At 36.0% G+C, this 26,561-nt stretch overlaps 2 protein-coding genes across 15 annotated transcripts in view; one reads left to right on the forward strand and one right to left on the reverse strand.

Moving 5' to 3' along the window:
• Positions 1 to 2,544: 2,544 nt before the first annotated feature.
• On the reverse strand, positions 2,545 to 21,659 carry nup58 (nucleoporin 58). 13 transcript variants are annotated; one of them, XM_087308387.1, is made up of 15 exons: positions 21,301 to 21,659; positions 19,816 to 19,979; positions 19,668 to 19,697; positions 18,383 to 18,655; positions 18,103 to 18,265; positions 17,959 to 18,024; positions 16,081 to 16,255; positions 15,916 to 15,995; positions 15,712 to 15,830; positions 15,546 to 15,628; positions 14,341 to 14,542; positions 7,002 to 7,085; positions 5,783 to 5,878; positions 3,071 to 3,279; positions 2,545 to 2,968 (listed from the first exon to the last, which is right to left on the reverse strand). In XM_087308387.1, exons 1-14 carry the CDS (start codon positions 21,393 to 21,395, stop codon positions 3,110 to 3,112), a joined length of 1,800 nt encoding a protein of 599 aa, XP_087164513.1. In that variant the 5' UTR covers positions 21,396 to 21,659; the 3' UTR covers positions 2,545 to 2,968; positions 3,071 to 3,109. The 13 variants fall into 13 exon arrangements, with proteins under 13 accessions (XP_087164513.1, XP_087164511.1, XP_087164517.1 ...); XM_087308385.1 differs by having other exon boundaries at positions 19,668 to 19,700; XM_087308391.1 differs by lacking the exon at positions 5,783 to 5,878.
• Positions 21,660 to 23,846: 2,187 nt separating this feature from the next.
• Positions 23,847 to 26,561, forward strand: part of mtmr6 (myotubularin related protein 6) — a 26,776-nt gene continuing 24,061 nt past the window's right edge. For both annotated transcript variants that reach the window (XR_015524309.1, NM_199791.1), the window contains 1 exon segment: positions 23,847 to 24,064. Coding sequence is in view for 1 of the 2 variants with exons in the window: in NM_199791.1 (NP_956085.1) it covers positions 24,041 to 24,064 (24 nt within the window). In the remaining variant the exon portion in view is untranslated.

Raw genomic sequence — 26,561 nt, forward strand, 5'->3', positions numbered from 1 at the left:
AGTTTATTAAAAAAAAAAAAAACTGAATCTAGAGAGAAAACAAATATCTATAGAGAAAGAGTGTTTTGAGTTTTAATGCTAGGGCCTCATACCTGGAAATGCTTACAGCCTCCCAAATCACTAAGTCAACCCCTGATTCACATACACTACGGACAATTGGGGGAGACATGAGCACATGGAGAAAAGCCACAAGAACACAGGGAGAACATGCAAGCTCTACACAGATATGACCCAGCCGGGACTCAAACCAGCGACCTTCTTGCTGTGAGGTGACAGCGCTATACCTACTGCACCACCCCACTTTTTTATTACATTTATTTTTCAAAATGTAAGAGTTTTTAGACATGTTTACATACATTTTAAATAACACAATAACACAATATCAATGTTTTTAATTCAGATGAATTAGAAAATATTAGATTTTATCCCTCATTATTAATCTCAACAAATAAAAACATTTGTTATTGTATTGGACTGATTTTTCTGATGGACATCCGCTCCAAGAACAGTAACACATACCCTTTCTTATGTCTTTATGCTTATTATTAGAGTTGAATGTTTAAGAGCCTAGATTATATGCTGACCTTAGTGTCATCTCATTACAGAGTAAGGCTGGAATAATGTGTGTGATTGCTTTTTCTGTGTGTCCAATGATTTGTTTCCTCAGGATCGGCCCAGCCATGTCAGAGGTCATGTAGGCCAGTGTTTCTCAACCACGTTTCTGGGGGACCACCCCAGAATTGCCATTTTATGTGTTAAATTTTTTTTAAGTTAATTCCTTTGTATGTAAGCTGCAAGTTTAGATGTAGATTGTTTCAGTTTCTAACCAGCTTTGAGACCGCTGAGAGTACACTCTGCCTTGGGTACACTCAAAAACATGATTACTGCGGCTTGTTCAAAACAAAAATTTAAAAAGAGCTGAAAGAACTTGATTCTTGTCATTTCTTTGGCCACTTTATTTGCTTCATGTTTAGTCCACTAAATTTGTAAACCATCAGTGTTTTGTGTTGAGACAATATGAAGGAATTGTTTTGATCCAACTACCTGGTTAGGGGATTTGTAGTTCCCAGCATGCTTTGCGAGGGATTGAATTAAGAGAGGAAATGTTGACAATAAAAGTAATCTTAGGTGTTTAAAGTTAATAAAAAGACTTAAGCCGCAGTCACACTAGGGTTTGAGCTTGCGAAATTCTGTAGTACGGTGCTACGAAAAGGGGCGGGATTAAACAAGAAATTTAGACATTTAAAAAAGCGAGCGATTGCTCCATAATTTAAATTCTTATTCAGAGAGGTCATGTTTTTATCCTCAATTGGTCTCACACAGTCAAGTGATGCGATTTCGCAGGTCAGAGTTCACCAAGCTTGAACGTTCCAACACAGCACGACTGCGAAACGCGACTCACCTAGTGTTTCCGGTCTGACACGTTCGCATGCATATGAATGGAAGTCTATGGGGAGAAAAGTTCAGTGTGTCCGCAACTTTAGAGAATAACCTTCACTTTAGTTTGAAGATTTAAAAGATTTGAATGTAATGCTTTGAGTTTTGAGATTACCACCTTGCAGAAGCACTCATGCTTTGGGTTTTGACAGCTTAATTAGCAAAACTGTAGTTTTGCTCCGTGAGCAATAACTGTCCTAAAGTAAGTTCTGAGATCAATCTCAATCAACTGTATATGTAACTCAAGAAACATGTTTTAAATGGCTCTTTTACTTTATTTAGGATAACTTCAAATAAAACTAATAGACGTTCAAAATGCACAACACATAATATACACACATGATGTTATCAGACCTTTGAGTTCAAGATAAATAAAAGTACAAATATATTTCAACTTTAATTTAACAAAATCATGTTGGACCAACTCAATTGCATTTAGTTGTGCAAGTATATATATTTATATAAAAATAAATATATATTTAAAAAAACAATATATATATATTTTTAGTTGGGGCTAAATATTTTATTTTAGTTAGTGCTAAACAATTTTTTTTTGGATGGAAATCCTGCCCTCAATTAAATTCAGTTCATCCACGGAGTTATATTTTTGAATGTAAGAAACAGATTGTACTTTGAGTGTGTGTGTTCGATTTATTTTTGGATCATTTCACAGGCCTGGGGTCAGCTCTGAAGTGGCTGTCTGACATTTGTATGCTTGAGATATTGTACACACGCACATGCAAATTTTCTAAGTCTGTGTTATAACCAATCAGAAAACACCTATATGTTTGACGTAGTTAATGACTTTACGTATGAACATAATTGTTGATGTTTTGAGATTGTAAGCAGAGCGGCCTACAAACTCATTGCGAGTGTTGAAGCTGGCTTCTGCTGATGAAACTGCAAACTATCTTCAGTAAACGTTCTTTTCATTTTTAATTAAATCTCTGGCTCTTCTTTAACAAACTGGCCATTTTTGAGTTAAAACTTTAAAATATCCCTACAGTAGCTAACTGTCATTTTCTGGAGAAAAATGACAATGACTATTCTTATTAAATATTTAGAAGACATATTTTCAGGTCTTTAACAAAAAAGCAGCTCAAAACATTATCAGTCACTTCTTTTAATAACAAACACTTCTTTCAAGTCGAAAAATACTTGTCTGCTCAAAGCTTAAGTATAGAATCTTTTCACTATTTTGTAACAAAAAAAGACAGAAACAAATAAGGTGTGTACAAACGTAACATTCTCATCATACAGGTTGACATCTATTTCGTACAATTAACCAGAAAACCAAGTACACAGGTCATCTTAACAGGATGGGATGACGCATTTACAATCACAGAGAGCATGTGGTTTAAAATCAAGCTAACACACAGGTAAACTGACTTCATGAGTATCTTCAAACCCGAGAGCAAATCCCTTCGCAGGTCTTCTGTGCGTCACAAAATATGCTCCATTACATCGAATGTCATTTCGAGGGACAACAGTAAACAAAAGAACAGCACAGTCACCAGGGTAAAAGGGAGAACTGAAAAGAAATCCTTTTAATGGAATCCAACAGAGAAAATATATATGTACAGACAGATATATATATATAAAAATAAAGATCTGAGACACACATCATCTTTACCTCGTGACGCTTCCCTTTACCCCATAACAGCATCCTGTTTTATCTCTTGCCCCTCTTGTTTCCGGCTGGTGGCTTTTTGAGCTGTAGCAGTGGCCCTCCTGCCCCGAAACCAGGAGTCTGGGTGTTGGAAACACCAAAAGTCAATCCGGCGGAAGCGTTGATGCCTGGGTTGCTGAAATTAAAGCCGGACGTGTTCGAAGTTCCAAACCCTGACAAAGAAAGACGCAGAGGGGAAAAATAAAAGCTTTTTCTTAATTTGGATTTCTACTGACCAACCATACTGAGCATTTAAGCAAATCATGCGACAGCATTTGTCAAACAAATACTGCAAATTTTACATTTCAAACACTATGGCATGCAGCACGTGCCCTTAAACATTCTTGGGGGAAATGATTTAAACTCTTAAAGGCCCGATATACTCATGGTGAACATTTTCCTGATCTTCTTTTGGGAGCAATATCCAATCTATAAACTAAACGTCATACAAGAAAGTGGTTATTTAGAGCATTTATTTACACAAATTGCAAAGGGTAACCGATTACATGTCTTCAGACTTATAATAGTGGAGTGAAAAAATGACACGTATATAGAAAATCTTTATGTATATACAGTTTAAGTCAGAATTATTAGCCCTCTTGTTAAATTTGAAATATTTTATATTTTTTCCACAAGTAATGTTTAACGGAGGGAAGTTTTTTTTTCAACACATTTCAGAACATAATAGTTTTAATAACCGATTTCTTTTATTTTTGCCATGATGACAGTACAATATATTTTAATAGATATTTTTTAAGACACTAGTATTCAGCTTTAAGTGTCATTCAAAGGCTTAACTAGATTAATTAGGTTAACTTAGTGAGTTAGGGTAATTAGGCAAATCATTGAATTGTGGTTTGTTCTGTAGACAATAAAAATAAATGTTAAACCGCTTTTATTTTAGGCAAATAAACAAACAAGACTCTCCAAAATAAAAAAAAATATTATAGGAAACACTATAAAAAATATCCTTGCTCCATTTAATATTAATAGGGAAATATTTTAAATAAATATATCACAGGATGGCTAATAGTTTTGCCCTCATCTGTATATAAATTTAAAAACCGAAAACATGGAAATTTGTATCGCCCTGGTGTCATTTACTGCAGACAGCTGATATTCCAATTTGAAGTCCTACAGAAACATCATCAGTAGTTTATAAAAATACACAAATTAAATTTTTAATCAAAACACAAAGCTATTGATGACAAATTCAAATAATGAGAACCTTTATAATAACAGCAGTACTGTACTGAAGCCGCCTGTGCTGCTAAGAGCTACATTAATGAATTAATAAATATCTTCTACACTTTTCTCTTAATGTTAAAGAGCATAAAGCAAGCAGTTTTACAGTAATAAACAAAAACAATGGGTCTCATTCAGTAATAACTGCATACGTTTTTTGTATTTTCGCATCTACCCTGTGAATAACCTAACTGATTTTATGCAGGGTTCTTCAAGTTTATATAGTCTGGGCAAACGTGATTACAGGTACACGTGTTATATGTTGTTCTTGGATTTTTTTGTAGTTCATATGTTTAGAATAAATTTTACAAAAAAGGTTTTGATTAATCATGATTTGTTCATTAAAATGTCTGTAAACACATTTTACACATAACTTTGCAAGTACATATGGTTAGTGAATGAGACACATTAGCTGCATTTCCATCCACCTATTTTTATGTGCATTTTGGACATGCGCAAAACAGAGATGCCAAGATGCGCATACATTTTCTAAAAGCGCATAAAAACATATGCGCTTAGAGTAGGATAGACTTTTTATTTGATAAGAAAAGATGCACATAAACTAAGATTGAAACACTTTTACTGAACAAATTTCAGTATGCGCATTAAAAAAAAAAAGTCATGCGATTTTGTGATAAGAGCTCATGTGATGATAAAAATGTATGCGGAAGGACAAACCAGCAGGCTGTGCACATTGTAAAACAGCTGAAATGTTGTTTTGATCATTCTAAAATGTCTTATAAGTTTCAGTATTAGTGTTATTACATTAATAATGACCTCCAGAATCAAGAGCGTCAGTGCTCCACCTCTCACACCTTCAAACGCCACCGCGCATTCACTGCGTGTCAGGAATGCCTTCTAAGGCGCAAGTCAGTGAAGATTCATGCAGGTTCTACTGCAGCAAATTCCATTTTCACTGCTGAAATTTGGCGCCAGTTAATCAGGAAGTGACAATTTTGTTTGCTTTGACTTGTTAGATGGGAACACTGCTTTATTGGCACGTATTTAATGCGATATTCCAGTTTTGCACAAAGTTAATTCACACTTTTGGATAGAAACATAGCTAGTGTGTCAGTTTTGATTGCAATTCCCCTTTATACAGTATAATATACTGTATTAAGCAGCTCTTTTTGGTGTTTTACTCAGGCATCTCACCTTTACAGAACAAACTGTAAAATAAATTTGTCAATAAAGGCAGAGCTTCAGTCACACCCACTTATTACATAGCCAATAGCAGCTCAAGAGCCAAATTATTCCAACTCCAGAAAAGAAAAACCATACTTTTTTTGTTGTTTTCCTGATTTCATGGAATCACACCAGGTTTATCTATTACTTCACTTGAAGTATACCGGGGCCTTTAAAGGAGAGCTGTTAGTAATGGTTAGTGTTGATGAAAGCTAGTAAGATTGAGGAGGGTGCTAACAAACACACCTGCGCTCAGGCTCCCTCCAGATGGCTTGCTAGAGGAAAACCCGAACGACAAACCTCCTGACGCCACACCCCCGAACCCAGGGCCGCTACCAAACGCTGCCGAGAGACAGAGGGGGGGCATTTAGGTGTTGGGACTAAATATGGACTAGAAATGACCACTCAGTCATGGGGCAGGGGATAGGGGAATGAGTGATGAGTTAAATCTGAGGGTAACTCAGAAAAATTCATGAAGGAAAAAAATGATTTAGGAAATGTGAAGAACATAACTGTCATACACATAACCTAACCAATGACAAGTTATCTCTGCATTACTACTACAAAGAATGGTTCACTCAAGAAATAAAACTGCCATCATTTATGAGTCACCAAATCAGGGCTATATACTTGCATTACATCAACTACAATCATGTATTACAACTATTTTGTTTTAAATAAAATGTTCATTGAACAAAAAATATTATAAATTTATCTAACATTGGGTTTTACAGATTCATAAACAACATGAACATTTAGGTTAATAAACAACATTATGCTAAATATGCTGCACTACAAACTTAAGAATCAAATCTAATTTAAATTATTATAAAAACTACAATAATATCTTCAATTATTCTAAAATAACACTATTCCAATCCATTAATTTCTTTTTTCCAATATAGTAATTTACATAAAATGATTAAGCTCCAAAAAGGATCACAATAAAAGCACTTTGCTTGACCTGAACACTGTTGCCAGAATCTTCCAAAGCCAAATAATAGATTAATAAAGACAAAAATGGTAGAATCTGGACCTCCAGGGATTCACAAATTAACCAAATTATGAACTGTTCAAACAGTTCTTGTATTGTAAATAATTACTTCTTTGAATGTTAATGAACCGGATCTGGCTCTTTAACCACTCCAAGTTGGGGAGTTTACAGCTCATTAAAAAAAGACTATTATCAATGATTAATGACATCAGTTTGGGTTTGTTGCTCTCATAAATGTGAGCACCATCACGCAGCTTTAGAACACAGCTCATGAGTTGTACAAAACAATTTCACAGTGCTTTTACAGACATTTTTGAAGCTTACCAATTATGTTCTCTATAAAGTGTTGATTTCTAGGCATATAACGAAAAAAAGCAGATTTTTGGGTGAACTATCCCTTTGAGAATGAGGCTAAAAAGCTTAAGAGTGCAGATATGGAAAGGGAGAGGAGAGCTTTATTACAGAAAGTACCTCCGAGGCTGGATGAGCCCATGCTAGAGCCAATACCCGAGGAAAAGGGAGTGCCAAAACTGGCTCCCAAGGGTGCCTGTGGTCCTGGGACAAAAAAAAAAAGAGAGTAGAGGAACTTACTCTCCTATGTCAGATCCATATTATCAATTAGCATATGCATAATGAGATCGATCAAACAGTCCTGTGAGAGAAGCACATGCTTTGAAAGCATCTTTTAAATCAAAGTCTTAAATAAAAGTTGAGTTTTTTTAAAAGCTTAACATCTTTCTGCTTATTGTGATGTTGGATTAATAACTAGGCACAGTAACAACAAAATAAAAACCTGTATTTGTTTTATAATATTAACTAAGTCTAGTTTTGTTCTTACCTTTAAGTGACATTAATGTTTCTATTTTAACTAATGTATTAAATCATTTATGTGAGAAAAGTTAGTTATTTTCTAAACTCGTGTTACTTAATGTTCTAATGTGCTCCTGTCTCGTTTCCTTTTAGCTGGTTAAAATTTGATCAATTTTTAATTCAGAGATGCGATAAATCAACATCTCCAATGCAGTCTTTAATCCAATTCATTGACAAAAATCAATGGTTTGTCAGTCAAAAAGAAACAAAGACAAGGGCTTTTCTTTAGAAAACTGATTTATTGTCAATTCAAATTACATTAAACATGACAAACAGTGGAGGACAAACCAATTCCTAAGTAGTAGCTATGGCATTTACACTGTTCAAAACGAGTAAAGCCACTCCGTGCCAAAAACGCATTTCAAACAATGGTTAGGACTAAATGCTGTATCTAATTCAAAAGGCACACCATTTCATATGCATCAACAAGCATAGTCTAAATAAAAACAAACAAAAAAGTCAAAAAATTATAAGTTAGATTATATAATTCACTATGTTATCATTTGTAAACAACCCCCAATAAGCCCCATATGTGTTCCAAGGAATGGAAACGTATACCATGATTCAGACATGTCTATAAACAGACACCCTGTGTAAGAGCTTTGATAAAAGTACCAACACACAAAAGCCACGACTTCCTAAAAGCATTTGTTAAAAACATGACATGCAGTAAAGTTCATTTGTTTATATATTAGACTGGCGAATAAAAGCAAAAGAAAACCTGTAAGATCTGAGATTCGCAATGGCCTGTAGTGAAAGTGCACAGAAAAAAACAGAAACATAACCTGACTGATCTGACTCTCATTTTTCCCACAAAGCAGATGTGTTGCTTTCTTGTGTTCCCAATTGAAAAGGTGTTATAAAAGGTATTATCACCTCCACTATTTGCATTAAAACAGCCATAGTAGCAAAAGGTAGATTTAAAGAGATATTTCAGCCAAACATGAAAAGTTTCTGTTAATTTACTCATGCCATTTTAAACCCACGGGTTTTCATTTTGTTTTCCCTCTAAAAGGGTTGGGTCGATAGACGATGCCATCATCCATTGCAATGGCCGATAGACATCATGATGCTGAAATAGTGTCGCGATCTTTTGCTTCACCCAACCTGCTCACGGAAAATAGACACGGCCCCATTTACACTCCTACGTCTTAGTTTTAAAATAGCGTTTTAGAATGAAAATGATCCACGTCCACACTAACTTTTCATCTAACATTTCTGAAAAGCCCTGCTTTCACACTATATCGTTGAAAACGCACATCACATGACCACACACACACAAACTCACTCCGTCATGCTGCAGCGTATGCGCGTCTCAACTCCAGCAGTCAGCGGATGATTTGAGCACAAAACCCCAGAGAGCATTGCACATCAGACAGTTTATCAAGGATGTACCACTGGATCGCGTCTCACTATAGTTGTTAAACGTGATAAACGTCACTTATCTTTTTTTATGATTTGGTTATGGGTAAAACAAAGACCATGTGGGGTCAGCTAGTTGAAAAGTTTGGCTACAGATAATGAATTTATTATAAATTAATTAATTATTCATAAATAATTAATTCACTGATGCCTTCAACAACGATGCCATTGTCCATCGCAATGTTTCACATTAGACATCGTACGATGCCAAATTGGTCGACATCGCCCAACCCAAACATCTATGTTTTTTAACTCTCATAGTGACGATAAATGTTGACTTGCATTTTATGCATCACCAACAACTGTAGTTTCAACTAAAAATCTTAAATGCTCCACTGAAGGAAAAAATAATCAACATCTAATCTGGCTGTAGAGTGAGAAAATTAACAGAACTTGAATATTTTTGGATAAACCTATCACTTTAAGCATGAAACAGCAGCTTTGGGCCACCAAAGGCCTAGAGTTACAAAAACTGCACTTCTGAATACTGAAGTTTGGCACAATCCTTCACTTTGGACCCTCAAAAGTCCCATGAAAGCAGCATGTTCATTCAAACAGAAGGCTTGAACACTGTAGCCCTTAAATAAAAGCGAGAAAATAAACAACAACATCTTGTGTCCGTTTAAAATAATCATCTTTTAAAGACTTCACTGCAGTGTCCTGTAATAGCCACATGTGTTTGGGCTGATACACACACTCTCACACACACATTACTGTGCGACTAATTAAGCCATGCTATTGATTTAGCACACTACTTATTTACAATTTGTTATTCAAAAGCACCCACAACCGCCTAGACTTTCTTAGGCACAATGGCACAGTCTATTTCCAAAATATACTGTAGAATTGTATTTGTAAAAAAAAAAATGAGACAACAAAATGTGAATGACAAACAGTCAAGTTTGATTTCGGCTAACAGATCACACTGATAAAGCCCTTTTGTTGACTTAATTCTACGTCAATCACGACTGTCGTTTGATTTCTTCTCTATAGACTGAGAACGCAGAACAAGACGACAAGCGTGAATGGATTCTGTGCCAGGGGAAGTGGAGCATCTAACACCATCTTCCACACCTCCGACCTGCTATTATTGCCAAGCAAGTCTCCCTGGAAACCACAATTGCAACCATGGTTACATATAGATGGAGGGTGCCACCAAAGCACAGAAACCTTCAAATCAAGAATAAAAAACACGCACAAATTGTTTCATATTAACTAAGCTGTCCAATGAAATACAGTAAATTTGCCTCCTAATCAGTAGCACACACACACACACACTCCCTTCACATTTCTACACATGCAAACCCTGTTGCAATCCAGTTCATTTAAATCATCGCAACCACAAAATGGAAGAGAATGTTTCTATTGGAGAATAAAACAGTCTGAAAAACCATCTTTCCATCAAGCCACTCAAGCAACTACTGTGGTAATGATTTTGATGCATGATAAAAGCCTGGAAATATCAAAATGACCAAACAAGCCGACAACCTAGTCAACTTGATTGCTATTCTGACAGAACAAGATATTACAAAGCACATTTCCTATTTACTTTAAAGTAAGTTTAACAACAAAAAATATATTAAATCATTAAAAAAAATTATAATAGTATTAATAATTTACTTATACTCATTGTTTTAATGCCGTCTAAATTTGGAAGAATCTCTGTAATCAATAAATAGTTGCTTCTCGTTGACCTAGTAATATTTCTATATTACATTCTTCAACATGCGTATCTTTCTTTGTTGTGTTCAGTACAATAACTACATTTTGAAAAACTTGAGGGTCAGTAAAATGATGATTTCCATTTCTGGGTGAACTACCACTTTTATGATCATGGACTAGATTATTTGTTGATATTTATATATTAAAGATTTAACAGCTCACCCAGAACTGAAAATCTAGTCAACATTACTCATCCTCAAGTGATCCCACACCATAATGAATTTAGTTTTTCTCTTAGGGTGCTTTCACATCTGTGGTTTGGTTCATATGGTCCTGACCATGGGCAACAAATAATACATTGTAGCGTTTTTCTGCAATCTTTGGGTCCTGTTTACACCACACTGATTGCTTTGGTCTGAACTAGTTAAAAAGAACCAAAATGCAGTCATCTGACAAAATCCACATCACTCATTGGCCAGATGTTATTGAACGTATTTCCTAAACTGCTTTTCGATTATTCAAAATTAATGTGCGAGAAAATGCCAATGGAACTCCTGCAAGTAAACAAAATGGCTGACACAAAATGTTGCTTTTTACAATGGAGGGACGACTGCGCTGGCTGATTTTATCCCCGGTCATAGTATACTATATAGTTTGTATACATCACTTCAAACAAACCATATATTTTCAGAATGAAGAGCGGCTGGAAAATGTTTTAATGCATTGCAAACAGCGAAGTCGCATTGCAAGTCACTTCAGGAAGCGTGAATTAATTTAGCTAAACTGCGACATGGTCTGAAATATTCTGGAAATATTACCAACGATCCATCAGGTAATGTTTTCCCTCTCTCTTGTTTTAAAATTGTTGGTAAAGCGCTGTCAACTAATTTTTTTACTCCACATTCCATAAAACACAGCACATCGGATTACGGCAGCTGGATTAGTCCATAAAGTCGCAGTACTTTTTGCGGTTGGGTCTGTTTTAGTTCGGACCATATTCTCATCACAAATGAAAGTTCATTTGAAAGCGTATCGAGACCACCTCTTCAAGGTCTCCGTACACCTTTTTGGTCTGCTTTTGGTGCGCACATGAGTACGATTGCTACATTCACACCTGCTCAAACGAACCGCACCAAGAGAGAAAACTAACTCAAGTGCAATTCAACCAAACTAAATAGGGCAGGTGTGAAAGCACCCTTAAACACAAAAGTGAATTTGGAATGTTGGAAAAGTTTAACTATTAACATATATCTCGAGTAGTGTTTCTCAACCACGTTCCTGAAGGACCGCCAGCTTTGCAGATCATCCTTGTCTCAGCTAAACACAACTGATTCAGATCATCAGCTCATTAGCAGAGACTGAAAGACCTGTAATGGGTGTAACAAAGGCGACATCCAAAAAATACAGTGCTGATGGTCCCCCAGGAACGTGGATGAGAAAGATGACAATAGCTACCGGTTTTTAACATTCTTCAAAAAATATTTTCTTTTATGTCAAACAGAGAACACTGGAACAAGTGGAGGATAAATAAATGACAGAATTGCTTGTTCTGTCCTCTTTTAAAACAAGCGACTATGAAAACTATTCAACAATAGTCGGTTTAGTATACAATCAACGAAGGGCACCATCTAGGGTTGGGTGTCATTTGGGGTTATTTCGATACCGGTGCTAAATCGGTATTTTTAAAACGATGCCAAAACAGTGCCTGAACTGATACATTTGAGCCACAAAATTATGGTGGATAACTCAAGAAAAATCTTTTATCTGGCACTTTTATCATTTTAATTAAACAATATAATTAAAGTATAAATCTATTCATATTTTATATAGGAAATATATTAATGCAATTTAATTTTAATGTTATCATTAGTTTGTTAGCATAAATGCAAGATTTGCATTATGCAATTAACATAACATTAGCTTACAACTAACTTTTGAAAAGGCTGTCATTAAAATCAGGTAACATCTTTTTTTCTAGGCTTGGGGCTTGTCACTATGTTTACATGGACATCAGAAATCTAATGGTTTGCCTTAATCTGAATAAGAGAATAATTTTATTAAGTTGATTACATGACTTGCTTTTTGAATGTTTTTTTCATGATCCTGTTTTACATATAATATCACATAGACTAATTAACATTGCATCACCACGATATCCATATTTCCTGCAAAGTTTCACGAATTTCGGGTGTTTTATTTTTGAACTTTTCGACTTTAACTGCAGTTCGGCAGTTTCACTTTCATTCAGCAACATATTGTTCATGCCCCGTGACAAGCTGAGGTATTGAATGAGAACATGATGCAATGACTGGTGGAAGTGTTTTTTTAATGTAATTTGATACCATAAGCCGAATGGAACGAAAAAAAAAAAATCTGAATTTCGTGACGCGGGTGCCTGTGGTCCTTTAAGGTAATCAAAAATCAGTTTACATGGTATACCTTTTACTCAATGTATTGTCTTAATCATATTAAAATCAGAGTATTGGCGTCCATGTAAATGTACTCCTTGAAAGCGCCAGATGATGTCGCAAGCTTTCAAAACAGTGCATTCCTCTGCCTTCAAATTGAGTTCATGTAGCCTCAAATGTTTCATTAAGTTTGACGTGTTTCCCCCTTTGCGTGGAACTTTTGTAAAGCATCTGCTTCGTGTTGCTGTGTCAGAATCCTTGCTTGTAAAATATAGCCATACTTTAGACGCTTAGTTTAAGCACATTTGATAAACGCGATCATGCGTGTTGATGACTCTGAAGGGAGTCACTACTCGCTTACTGTATGCGCGGATGCATTTCCTAAGCTAAAAGAACAAACACCTAAATATCGCCAATGGGGTCCGTAACTCTCAGAGTTGTTTAGAATTAAATATTTAGAGATGGTGTGGCACAACACGCATCTATGTGCCTTTGATGTACCCCTTGATGCTTCTTACGTTCTTGTCACAACACCAATGGCACTGAAATTAGGCACTAAAATTCTTATGCTGATTCAGTCCAGTCCATACCAGTTACATATTCTGTACCCAACCCTAGCGTCACCATCTGAAAAAAAATATGGAATAACTAAATGTGTTCCTGTCCTGAAAAGTGACAATCGCTTCTCCACATTCACTTCATCAGCAGTATTTAACCTATTTTTTAGATCACCACCACTAAAAACAAACATATTGCTCAAAAAGCCTCAGCCACCATGGTTTTGCTGGCAGAAAAGTGTATGTTGGCACTTCACATGATCAATTTTCATATCCACCATGAAGAAATTTAGATTTAGTAGATAATGTTACAAACTGGAAATTAATGTCAAAGCATTTAAATCTGTGTTTCAGGTGTGATTTACTCTACAGAGTGGCTACTTAGTGTAGTGATGGCTACAATAGTGCTGTTGAGAAAAAATAAAAAATAAAATAACTGAGACCAAACCCTATCTATAAACACAATATTCTCTGCCACTCAAGAGCGAAGTCCACCCATATACAGCACAAACAGACTGTCTCATTAAGATATGGAATGTGCCCTTGATTAAAACTTGTGAGCTATATCTATATAAAAGAAAAGCATATGATGCAATTGCTTTCTTGACAAAACAAAAGAAATTAGAACAAAAATGGAAGTCAGGCAGGACAGTCAGCGTCTAAAAAAAATCTCACCACACACTAGTTGGCACACGATGTGTATTAAAAGAACCCTGTTGCTCCATATCAAAAAATAAAACAAAAAAAAACAGACATGGCACTGACTGAATTTACGGTTTATTTTTGAATTATTTAGCTCTATCTGCCTTTCTCCACCGTTCCCCCTCCCCTCGTTCTTTCTATTCCTTATATCTATCAGTCAAGAGGTCTAGAACTTGAAGGCGGTCAGACCTGGAGCCGGCTGCTGCTGCTGAGTGAGAGTGGCAGCCATGGCTACGGCCGCTGCATTGGGAACGCTGCCGAAGGGGGCGGGGCCTGTGGTGACACGCGGAGAACTCTGCCATTTCTTGCCAGCAACACGTTTCGACTCGAAGATGTCAGTGGAGTCCTCTAGGAAGGCTCGTCTGTAGCCCAGGTACTGATGCTTTAGAGTCTGCAGAGAACAAAAAAACATTAGTTTAATTACAATACTACCGTTTTTTTTTTTTTTTTTTGCTTTGAGAGGACAGCATATTGGCAGAAATTGAAGTAGAAGAGAGAGGGAAGTCAGGATCAGGAAAGGCCCATGTGTTGAAACCTCAGAGCAGTTTTGCTACAGCACAATGATCACTAGACCATCTGCACCGCCAATTCTATTTTCAAGAGTTCACACTTAGCTAATGCTTGAATAAGTTAAAGCATATTTGGCAAGCTGTCCATTTAGACAGGAGGGAGAGAAGGGAGTTTGAGCTTAGGTAGGTCTTGAGAACTTCCTTGCTATTGGATTAGGATGTACACAAGGTAGAAGGGAGGTTTTGTCAAAAAAACGAGAATGACAGAGGTAAGAAAGGTGAACTATTTATATGCATTTGAATGCATCTGATTGGTTGGTTGGTGATTGATGATGCAAGACCAGCTGTGGTCAATCATAGCATGTGATCCTCTCAAAATTTGTTTATAAAACTTTCCTTAATTTTATAAAGAAATTTTTATGTATTGTGCTTAATGCATCAGTTCATTTAAACTGAGGTCAGAAATATTTATCATTTAAAATGGGGTGTCGAAACTCAGTCCTGGAGAGCCGGTGTCCTGCAAAGTTCAGTTCCAACCCCAATCAGACACACCTGGGTTAGGTAATCAAGCTCTTATAAAGCTTTCTAGAAACATCTTTACAGGTGTATCTGTAATCTGTAGGACACCGGCCCTCCAGGGCGAAGTTTGGCCACCCCTGATTTAAAGATTTAGTGCATTAAAATATACTCGAATGCATTTATTGTTCAAATTCAGTTGAACTTTTTTGTTCTGCTGAACACCGTGATATTTTTATCCAAGATTATCATACCGTCAGAATCTTATACCAGCCAATGCCTAATTTGACTCTCATTTATAATCTCATTAATAACGGATTAAAAAACAACAACATTTACAATGCAACAAAAAATGAGTTCAAAACTTACTTTAACATTCTCATGAACTCCCTGCAACTGAGCAGCAAGCGCAACAAATGTCTGGTATAGCTTCTGCATAGCCATCGACAAATCTACATGACAGAGGATATCATAAAGTTAAGTGGATATCAGAGCTAACACATGACAGTGCTTTGTTCAGTCTGGTATAACAAACCTTGAGGGGTGATGTGGGAGCCACTGCCCTGAGTGGTCAGATGATTCTCCAGTTCTTCAATCTGCTGACGGTACTGCTGTAACTGCACCTCAAACTGCTCCACCAGTGCCCGGAAATAGCTGGAAGGAAAGATGGAGTGCACATTAGTGCCATCAATTACTAACTGCTTTAAATGGAAGTAATAGCGCACAAGTTCACACTCACTCTGATGGTGCTGTGTTTTCATGTTGGAGTCCAGGCGGGGTCTTCTGGGTGCGAAGCGCAATATCAGCATTTTTCAATTCCTGAATGAAAAAAAAGACAGATTACAAGACTGAACAATACTCTGGGAAGTAATGAAGATGGTCCAAAAGACATGTTTGGTCTTACCTGAGAAGTTTCCAGCTTTAATTTATCTATGGAGAGGGAATTTCTCTGCAGCCCGCTGGCACAGACGGACAGGAGCTGTCTGAGCATCTTGATGTCCTCTTGAACTTTGAGAATGGGTTTAGAGGACATTCTGCTAATCTCCTCCTGGACTTGCTTCTGTTCCTTGACAAATTTCCTATGGTAAAATCAGGCACGTAGTTAGTCAAAGACAAAAAAAAGACATCTGATACATTCACATTTTAATTAATTTGCACATGGATTATATAATTATTTTGGATAATCACTTTGTAACCACAAAAAAAAAACAATAGAAGAGTAGGAACAAATTTGAACATAACCTGGATTTTCTTCATTAACAAAGGTGTCACTAGTATATTTATCACAATCTTTTCGATTCTAACATAATTCTTTGTCAAATACTGCTTTTCACCAACTACAGTGTTTGTGATGCAGCCAATCATTAAATCACTGACTCAAATTTTTGTTTAAAAACAAATGAGACGCACAAGGGTTCTTCTATGGCTTTGATTATATCCACCCTTTATTGGCAAGACTGAAAAAAAGGATTTAATATTGTGTCTGTAAAGTAACTCAATATTATCATTAAGGAAAGGGTCGGTGTAAGATTTTGACAGTATGACAACCTTGGATAAAAATATCATGGTTTCACGGTATCGTGATTACTGCTCTACAAAATGCCTTTTTTTATCTGTATGGGTGAAAAAAAAAACACACATTTCCCTTATTGAACAATATATTGTATTTTAAGAAACATTTCAAATATTTTGAACAGGAAACATGTTAGGCTAAATAATTAAAATAAATTATTGACTTCTGTTCTTTGCATATACAATAAGTAGCTATGGGCAGATAATCGATATTTTATCGAATCGTGATAAATTGTCCATAACAATAAGTTCTGGACTTTTTACTCTATATTGATCTAAGAGCCAATCACACAGCAGAAACATGGAACAATGGGAATCTAAAAGTGTGTTGATATTAGAGATGTAACGAATTTTTGCACACCGAAAATGTATTGGCTGAAAAATTATGCCATTTAATGGACCCTCTAGTTTTGCAGCTTCAGTCATTGTTGGGGTACTCTCTTAAATCTGGAAGCATTAACAACTTGTATCGAAATATATATCGCTATTGTTCAATATGGAAAACAATTATCAAGACTGCATTTTTGCCATATCGCCAAGCCCTAACAGTACAGTAAGCCACTGCAGTGTTCAGGTCTATAGCATACTTAGATGTTGGTTTATAAAAGATTTGTTTTTCAGATGTTTGCTGAATCAATAAGCTGACCAGTAGGGTGTCATAACAAACATGCTAAAAAAAAAACTAAAAAAAAAAAAACTTTCATATACCATAGGAATGGTATAACATAAAATTTTTGTGGTTTTAAAACCTTGACTTTTCCCAAACTGCTCTAAACCTTGAAACCGATAATCATTCCATGCCTAATTAGCATATTTTTCTGCTTAACTACTGAATAAAATTGACTTAACATTTTTGTTCAAGCTCATGCGTTGGATGTTCCTGAAAATGGCAATTCTGGCTTGTACGCCATTACAACATGCCATTAAAAACCCAATAACTATATAGGGGTATTTTTTGGTTTTCACTAATTGAATTATAGTGTCATTCACAGCAGTTAATTAGCTTCATCACACAATAAATGATAATTAATTCTAAAAATGTGAATGTATTTTTTTGACCCCATGTCAGCTTGCAAATTAAAATAACAACTATTATTGTTGATGATAAATATTGCACACCCCTTAATATGGGCAAGACCTAATTTTGTCTAGTAATGAATTAGCTTCACAGGTTACTGCTCCACCCTAATGCTGAAAGTTGTTCACTTACTGAAAATTGTCCACATCTTGACAGATCGGAGCTGGCAGGTTTTCATCTTTAAGGGCTTTACTGTCCCTGTAGACATTAACATAAGAGTAAGAACAAATACAATAAACACTAACGAGTCAGAGGTAACAGTGGTGTGGTTCTTACTCAGGTCTGGTGCTGGACAACTTGTCTGTGTTCTTTTCAGAGGAAGTACTGAAGTCTACTCCACCCAGGCCGAGACTGGGAGCAGGAGCTGAGGTGGTTGCGACAGAGGTAGAGACTAAACCGCCCAGACTCAAAGGTCCACCTAAAGTGGACTGTCCCAAACCTGAAACACACATTAAAATAAGCAAAAACACAAGTCAATTAATCACTAGTTAATCCATGCATAAATTAATGACAAGTTAAAATGAATTCAACTATCACAAAGGAAAAAAAGGCTGACCTGTAAGAGTGGGGTTGGAGAAAAGACTTGATCCAAAGGAGAAACCTGATGCAGGAGCAGAGGAAGTGGCTGCTGCTGCTCCTAAGTTGAGGGAAAAGCCAGTGGAGCTGGTCTGAGGAACTGTGGAGGTGAGGACGGATCCCAGAGAGAGGCCTGTTGCCGCAGGTGCAGAGGCGGTGGTGGTGGTTAGAGAGAAAGGTGTAGCTGAGGCCGCTGGCTTTCCAAAGCCCAAACTGAAGCCAGTGGAAGCAGCGGTCGAGGTGGTAAGACTCCCTATGAACAGGCAAAAAGACAAGAGTTTTGAATTGGCTTTCAGATAAGCTGAATTCAGGGCAAAACAAAATCAAAAAGTATTTTATAAATATACATATTTATATAATTATTTAAATATTTACATTTATATAAATATTTATAAATACTTCTCTATTATACCAATAGAAAGACATCAACGGCAGTAAATAACACATAATAGTGTCTTCAAAATATTGGAATTCGTAACGGAAATGTAAAAAAAGTCTATTTTCCTTTAACATTTGGGCTTGTTCTTACAACAACGCTGATTTGCCATTGGGTTCACGAGCTCAACAGAAATGACTGTGATTGGCCGTGAAGGTCATCAGTTCACTAAATTCGCTGTTGTTTACTGAGTGTGACCACAGATACAGGGACACTGAAGAATTTTAAAGCCATAAAGATCGCTCGTATGCCAGCTTAAAACAAACCAGCTGCTATTTGCGGCTTTACACTCAGTGTTTACACTCAGTAAACAGCAATGAGTTCGGTGAACTGATGACCTTTACAGCCGATCATAGTCATTTCTGTTGAGCACAGATAAACACAATGGCAAATCAGCGCTGTTTAAGAATGCGCTCAAATGTGAAAGGGAGGTTTTTTAAATTTCAGTACTGATTGGTATCAAATTACAGTAATACAGTGTGATAACACTAATACATAAAATAAAATCCTAAATCTTATTACCCATTTATGTAATTTGAGACCATGTAAAATAATTATAAATTAGTCCAAACAACTGTTAAAGCATTATAAAACAACAAAACAAGACAAAAGAAAGAATCAGAGTCTAGGAAAACCTGGTTAAGTGAGGTAAAGTCATTTTAAACATGTAAATTCATTAAATCTTAAAACTCTGTTCACATTAAAAAAATGTTCAAAGATGGGATGTCCCATCTTGGTTTCTTGCACCAAATAAAAATTGCAAAAGCTTATAACCATTTGAACTAAACAGGACAATCAAATGAAAGTTAAATTGTTTTTTATTGCTTACCTAACGAAAGGCCACTTGTGGATGCAGCAGCTGCTGAAAATGTTATCAGATGATAAATCAAAAATGAGAATTAACCACAACAATTTTATTATTACTCTATCAAAATGCTAAATTAAGGAGTGTTTTCGACATAAGAGCAGTCAGGAACCTGAGGCAGGTGTACTCAAGCTGAATCCAGTTGTTGGTTTCTGTGCAAATAAACTGGTCCCAAATCCCAATGTGGAGGTGGTACTGGTGGTGGCGGGTGCCGGTGTGGAGGTCTGTGCCCCGAAACCTCCAAATGAGAATCCACCTGTGCCTGCAGCAGGTGTGCTGGAATAGACATTAAAAACATGAAACAAATATATATTACTAAAATTATTATATAACAATACAGAAAAATATCTGAACCTTAAAACAATAAACAATTCACTAACAACACACAAATATACATTTTACACTGCTATTTTCATTTGTAACACTTTTTGAATCTTGTTTAAATACAATATGAACAGCAGCTATGCTAATCATTTTCTTAAGTCTCTATTTCCACCTAAGGATACTAATTTTGAGGCCCCTAGAGATTATGCAGCGTCATTAATGCCATTCAAGACATGTGAAGAGATGATCCCAAGGTATCCATAATCCTGGACCGGGCCATATCCCGAGCTGATGCCATGGATAATGAATGGAGTGCATGAGACTGATCTCTGAAAAACCAGTGAGAAACGAGTTCCCGAATTGATCCTGTGGGGTAGCCTGACCTCCCGCTGGTGTCCTACTCACACCTGCAGCTTCTCCAGTCTCGAGGTCCACACAGGAAGTTTGGCCAAAAGAATAATAGTCATGCCCAATAGGTCCTGGTTTCTCTCAAGGTTCTCTCCCCCCCTCACTTCGTCAATTGGTGAGGTTTTTTTCCTCGCCACTGTGGCCACTGGCTAGCTTGGTTTGAGACTTGTGCTTCGGTGGATTTGCTTCACAGTGTTTGAACTTTCAGCAGTGAAATTTAAACCACACTGAACTAAAATAAACTTAAACTCTGAAAACTGGACATTGCTAGAACTATGTTAAGCTGCTCTGACACAATCTACATTGTAGAAAACACTGTATATAAATAAACATGAATTGATTTTTAAATTGTGGACAATAGTGTGCACTTTTGTCAAACACTGAAAGTGAATTGAATCTTAAATTCTACAAAAAAATGACAATACCAAATTAGGCTTTAATTACCAACACACATTTAGTTAATACTTAGGTAACCATTGAAAGAGCTAAAGTGAAACAAAAAAGCCAGAAATACAACGCAATGTTACGAACCAATAACTTCAGGCTATGATGTTGAGCTAGTTTTTAGACTTATTAAAACAAAACGCAACATTAAACATGTACACATATGCAGCACCTATATAGTAAATAACTGTAGGTTAACTATGTTTATATATAACTTTAACAGTTAAAAGCTATTATTTACTGGTTAATTAGTTAAAGTTAATAGTAACAAATAAAATTATGGTAACTAATAACCTTAACTTTTCTGAATGTAATCGTAATGCAATAATATGCGCTTTTTGTGGAGCTGCTTTGAAACAATAATTATTGTGAAAAGCGTCGACTTGTACAAAAAAAACATTAATTGAATTCGTCCTCATACCTGGTCGCAGCTCCAAATGAAAACCCTCCTCCTCCAGCTGCTGCTGGTGCTCCGGTGGTCCCGAGGGTAGTTGTGCCGAAGTTAAAGCTAGACATTCTGGACTTAAATCTGCAAAACTTGACAATCAGAATCAAGCGGGTGTGACCTCGTGGAGGCCCGAAACACACTGCTTACGACATAAGGTGCAAAATAAAAGCAGCTGCCGCGAAATTCTGGACGGTATGAAGAAAATTTGAACGAACAACTTTAAACGACGAAACAGGGGTCTAATTCAGTGTTTTTAAAATAACTAAAATCCGTTTCAAGGCATTGAAAATATTGCAGCTCAATGCTTTGCGCGCACAATGTCCTCTTCGTCTGTTTCCTCTCTGTAAAATTCAAACATTGTTTGTTCATCCACATTGCCACCTACAGGTTTGGAAGGTCCATGCCATGTTCCAAGTTCACATCTCTCTCTCTCTCTCTCTCTCTCTCTCTCTCTCTCTCTCTCTCTCTCTCTCTCTCTCTCTCTCTCTCATAATTTTTTTTGCCTTTCAAAAACATAATAATTTAGGCCAAACTCAATTCCAACATAATCTTTCACAAACTGACTGAGACATGTCGATGGAGGACGAAACCTGCAAAAACAATAAATCAATAAATACGCAAATATATCAATAAATGAGTAAATAAATCCGGAAATTCCTGCATAAATAAATCAATAAATAAACAAACATGCAAAAAAATGAAAAAATACATGTATAAAATCCACAAATACCTGCATAAATAAATATATTTAATATAAAATAATGAATAGTGCTGACAAGTAAATAATTGCATAAATTACACGAATGTTGGAGGAATAAAAAAGATGCAACAAGTTGATTTATTACCCCCCTTTCAACCTTTATACAGGTCAACATGGTAATGAGAGGCTGTCTGTCATTCATCAGAAGCCAGTAAAAAAAATCAAATGCAAAATTTTTCTAATGATCAACCAATGATGGCATAAAGACCACCTTCTAATGAATGACAGACAGCCTCTCTAAATACTGAATAAAGGTTTTAAAAAAGGGGGTATCAACTTTTCGATATTGCATTTTTTTTATTCCTCCAACATTCGTGTTATTTTATTTTATTATTTACCAGCCCACATTATTATTATTTACATATTTAATCATACAGGAATTTGTGAATTTTATAAAAAGATAAATTTTTTTATTTGCATATTTATTTATTTATCGATTTATTTTAAGTAGGATTTTCTTAATTAATTTTTCTCATTTATTGATATATATGCATATTTATGTATTTATGTATTGCTTTTGCAGGTTTCGTCCACCATACATGTCAGATATACATTAATTTAAATATAAAGCCATCACATAAACAAAACAAACAAACAAACAAACAAACAAAATTTATATTAAATAACTTAACAAAAAAATAATCAACATACTGCGCAGACATCAAACTAAAACTTGGTGAGGGTTTAAATAAAACCATATTCTTGAAACAAATCATACATTATGCCTATTTTATTTTACCCTTCTTACCCTTCATTATTCTGAAAGCGTCAGGTGGCAAACTCCTTTTTAAAGATAATCAACTGAGGAGCTGTTTTCAAAAGTGTGCAACTATGAATGAAGAATTTAATTAAAAGAAGTTAACAATTTGCAGTTAAGTCATCATTTTTGTTGTTCAAATGTAGTCCAAAATTTACAATGTCCCAACAAATAGAAGGAAACATTGAAATATATTGTATCCAGTTGCCTACATCAAACCAGAGAGGATTAATCAAATAACAATGAAGAAATCTCTTCAACAGTTTCAAAATCACTATTGCAGAATTGACAAACATTACAGTTCACATTAAATCTTTTTTTTTCAGAAACTCCTATGCACGGTGAAAATCATACATCATTTTAAAATGTTCTTCTATGTATTTTGGAGGAAGAGGAAATATTTGCATCTAAGTTTCTTAACTAAATTCTTATGGAAAATATACCTTATTTTACTATAGGACCAGGATAGCATTCCTGTATAAAACACTTTCTAACTAAAGTATTTGCAGTCTTTGGACTGTGGGGGAAACTGAAGCACCCGGGGGAAACCCACACGAACACAGGGAGAACATGCAAACTCCAAAGAAATGCCAACTGACCCAGTCGAGGCTCAAACCAACGACCTTCTTGCTATGCAACAGCTCTATAAACAATAATTCATTCATTCATTTTCGTTTAGACTTAGTCCCTTATTTATCTGGGGTCACCACAGCAGAATGATCCGCCTACTTATCCAGCATATGTTTTACGTGGCGGATTCCCTTCCAACTGCAACCCATCACTTGGAAATACCCAAATCATCAATATGACAATGTTTTCTCAAGGATTACCTATACTAATCCCTTCTGAAATACAGTTTTTTACGAGCAAAACCACATCTTAGGAACTGAGTCAAAAACTATCGAAATCTAATATAATTTCAGTCATCTTCACACATCAGCCATGAACATGTAAGGAAACGCCAGAGAACTACATTACCCAGAATGCACCTGTCTGTTTTTCACTGAGACACGCCCCAAGTAGGAAGTGCTGAGTGGAGCAACAGAAACTGTTAGCTGCTAGTAGAAGAGATGTTTTGAACGTGGCTTCAAACGGAGGCGGATTTATTCTTCATTTGTTCATCCGATGTGTGAACGCGTCTGTTTCGGATACTGTCATCCATTCCTTGTGCCGACCACGCTGAAAACAGCGGCATAATGGAGCACATCCGCACACCAAAGGTAGAACTGACTTAAATATAAGCTTTCAACGTATGGCAGAAACAATCATAACTTCAAAGTCACAAACACTTGTTAAATGTTATTGAATTCGTGTTTCTTTAATCGTACTCATGTATGTGTTGTGTGTTTTCACCACATGAACTGGCGCGCGATTCTCAGCTGTGTTTATGTTCATCTATATAGGCTATCTCTTCTGGCCTTGTAAATTGAGTCGAGTGCTTTTGAATGAAGTTCTGGTATGTAGATGCTCTTTGAATGTGTGGCCATCTTGACAGATTTTTAAAAGCTTTGCAGAACTAGACTATCCTGAAATTACTGCCCTTGGGCCTTGGAGGCTGATTCGGGATTTTTTGTTTGTTTATTTGTTTATTGTTGTGATATTAGATCTTAAACATGTGGACTCTCAAGAATCCCTTATTATTTTTGGTTGTATACGTTACTGTAAATGATTGCGAATTGTTTGTTGTGACATGAATAAGCATAATAATTCTTTATGTAACAATGTTTTCTCTTTTAAACGGTTTAATTCCATTGGTTTTCCAGGGTCCTCAAATGAATAGATGTGTATATACACTCACCGGCCTTTTTATTAGGTACACTCATAGGGCTTGGACCCCCTTTTGGCTTCAGAACTGCCTTAATCCTTTGTGTCATCAATTCAACAACGTACTGGAAATATTCCTCAGAAATTTTGGTCTATATTGACATGATGGCATCACACAGTTGCTGCAGATTTGTCGGCTGCACATCACAATGCAAATCTCCCATTCCACCACATCCCAATGGTGCTCTATTGGATTGAGCTCTAGTGACTGTGGAAACCACTTGAGTACAGTGAACTCATTGTCATGTTCAAGAAACCAGTCTGAGATGATTTCGTGTCAAAAACATATCCCCCACACACTACACCACCACCACCAGCCTGAAGCTTTGATACAAGGCAGGATGGATCCATGCTTTCATGTTGTTGATGTCAAATTCTGGCCCTACCATCCGAATGTCACAGCAGAAGTTGCAACGTTTTTCCAATCTTCTATTGTCCAATTTTGGTGAGCTTGTGCAAATTGTATCGTCAGTTTCCTGACAGGAGTGACACCAGGAGTGGTCTTCTGCTGCTGTAGCCCATCCACCTAAAGTTTGACATGTTGTGTTCAGAGATAATCTTCTGCATACCTTGGTTGTATTGAGTGGTTATTTAAGTTAATGTTGCCTTTCTATCAGCTCGAGCCAGTCTGGCCATTTTCCTCTGACCTCTGGCATCAACAAGGCATTTGCGCCCACAGAACTTCCACTCACTGGATATTTTCTCTCTTTCAGACCATTTTCTGTAAGCTCTAGAGATGGTTGTGCGTGAAAATCCCAGTAGGTCACTAGTTTCTGGAATACTCAGACCAGCCCGTCAGGCACCAACAACCATGCCACGTTCACAGTCACTTTTATTTCCCATTCTGATGCTCAGTTTGAACTGCAGCAGATCGTCCTGACCATGTCTACATGCCTAAATGCCTTGAGTTGCTGCCTATGATTGGCTCATTTGAAAATTGCATTAACAAGCAGTTGGACAGGTGTACCTAATAAAGTGGCCAGTGATTGTTTGGCTGAAAGACTTTTGGATGTCATGTCTATATAAAATTGCAACTTTTATGAAAATAAATTGTCAAAACATTTGGCGAAATAATGATTCGTCATTTAGCATAAGTTAAGAGATACCACATTTATGCAAAATAAAAAATGAAACAACATAGTTTTTTTTCAATATTTTGTAGCGATATATTTTATTTGTTGTTATTTTGAATGATTACAAATAGATAAAACCTTGTGCTTTGGAAAGGATAAAATTTTAGATTAACAGTTAATAAGTATTTTGGTTGTCCTTTAAACAGAGATTGAGGTAAAGTTGGTGCTAAATTCGCACATTCAGACTTTCTCCTTAATATCATTTCAGTAAAGTTTTATTTGTGAATTGTAAATTGGAAAATCATTAGAAGCCAATGACGATCAAAGTATAAATTGTTCACAGTCTATTACATGGTGCTAATGTTGTTTTGAAGTCTTGCATGCGATTTCCGACCCAATATTCATTTTAGCATGATAAACATTATAGGGAGCGTTAATATGAATGAATGTTCTAATATAAAACCTCAATTAAAATATGTCTTTAAAATATGTCAATTACTCATATTCTAAATATGCCTGATAAGATTTTTCTTTTTTTAACACATAAACTAAAGGAAACATGTAATGCATGAGAAAAATAAAGTTGTATTACAGATTTGACCCATATATCATTTCATGATTCTTTAAAAAAGTCTTAAAGTTTTATATATAAGTCTCTATAAAAGTCTCACTCATATAGAATATATTCGAGTTTTTACTTTTAATACCTAAACAAAAGTTACTACACAGTATTTTTGTTCCTCTTAAAAATCTTACTCACTGTTTGTTTTGTAATGTCTGCTGATTTTATTGCGGTCACAGGAAGTGTGTTGCTTAGCTG

Source organism: Danio rerio, chromosome 24 (assembly GCF_052040795.2).
Source record: "Danio rerio strain M-AB ecotype USA chromosome 24, GRCz13ab, whole genome shotgun sequence".
NCBI lineage: Eukaryota > Metazoa > Chordata > Actinopteri > Cypriniformes > Danionidae > Danio > Danio rerio.

Excerpts from the sequence above, each read along its gene's own strand:
- nup58 (XM_087308385.1), bottom strand. The coding sequence starts at position 21,395 with ATGTCTAGCTTTAACTTCGGCACAACTACCCTCGGGACCACCGGAGCA. Across the intron at positions 15,996-16,080 it reads TAAAGCTGGAAACTTCTCAG|GAATTGAAAAATGCTGATAT; the intron begins GTAAGACCAAAC and ends TTTTTCATTCAG. Across the intron at positions 14,543-15,545 it reads GAGTTCATGAGAATGTTAAA|ACTCTAAAGCATCAGTACCT; the intron begins GTAAGTTTTGAA and ends TGTTCTCTGCAG.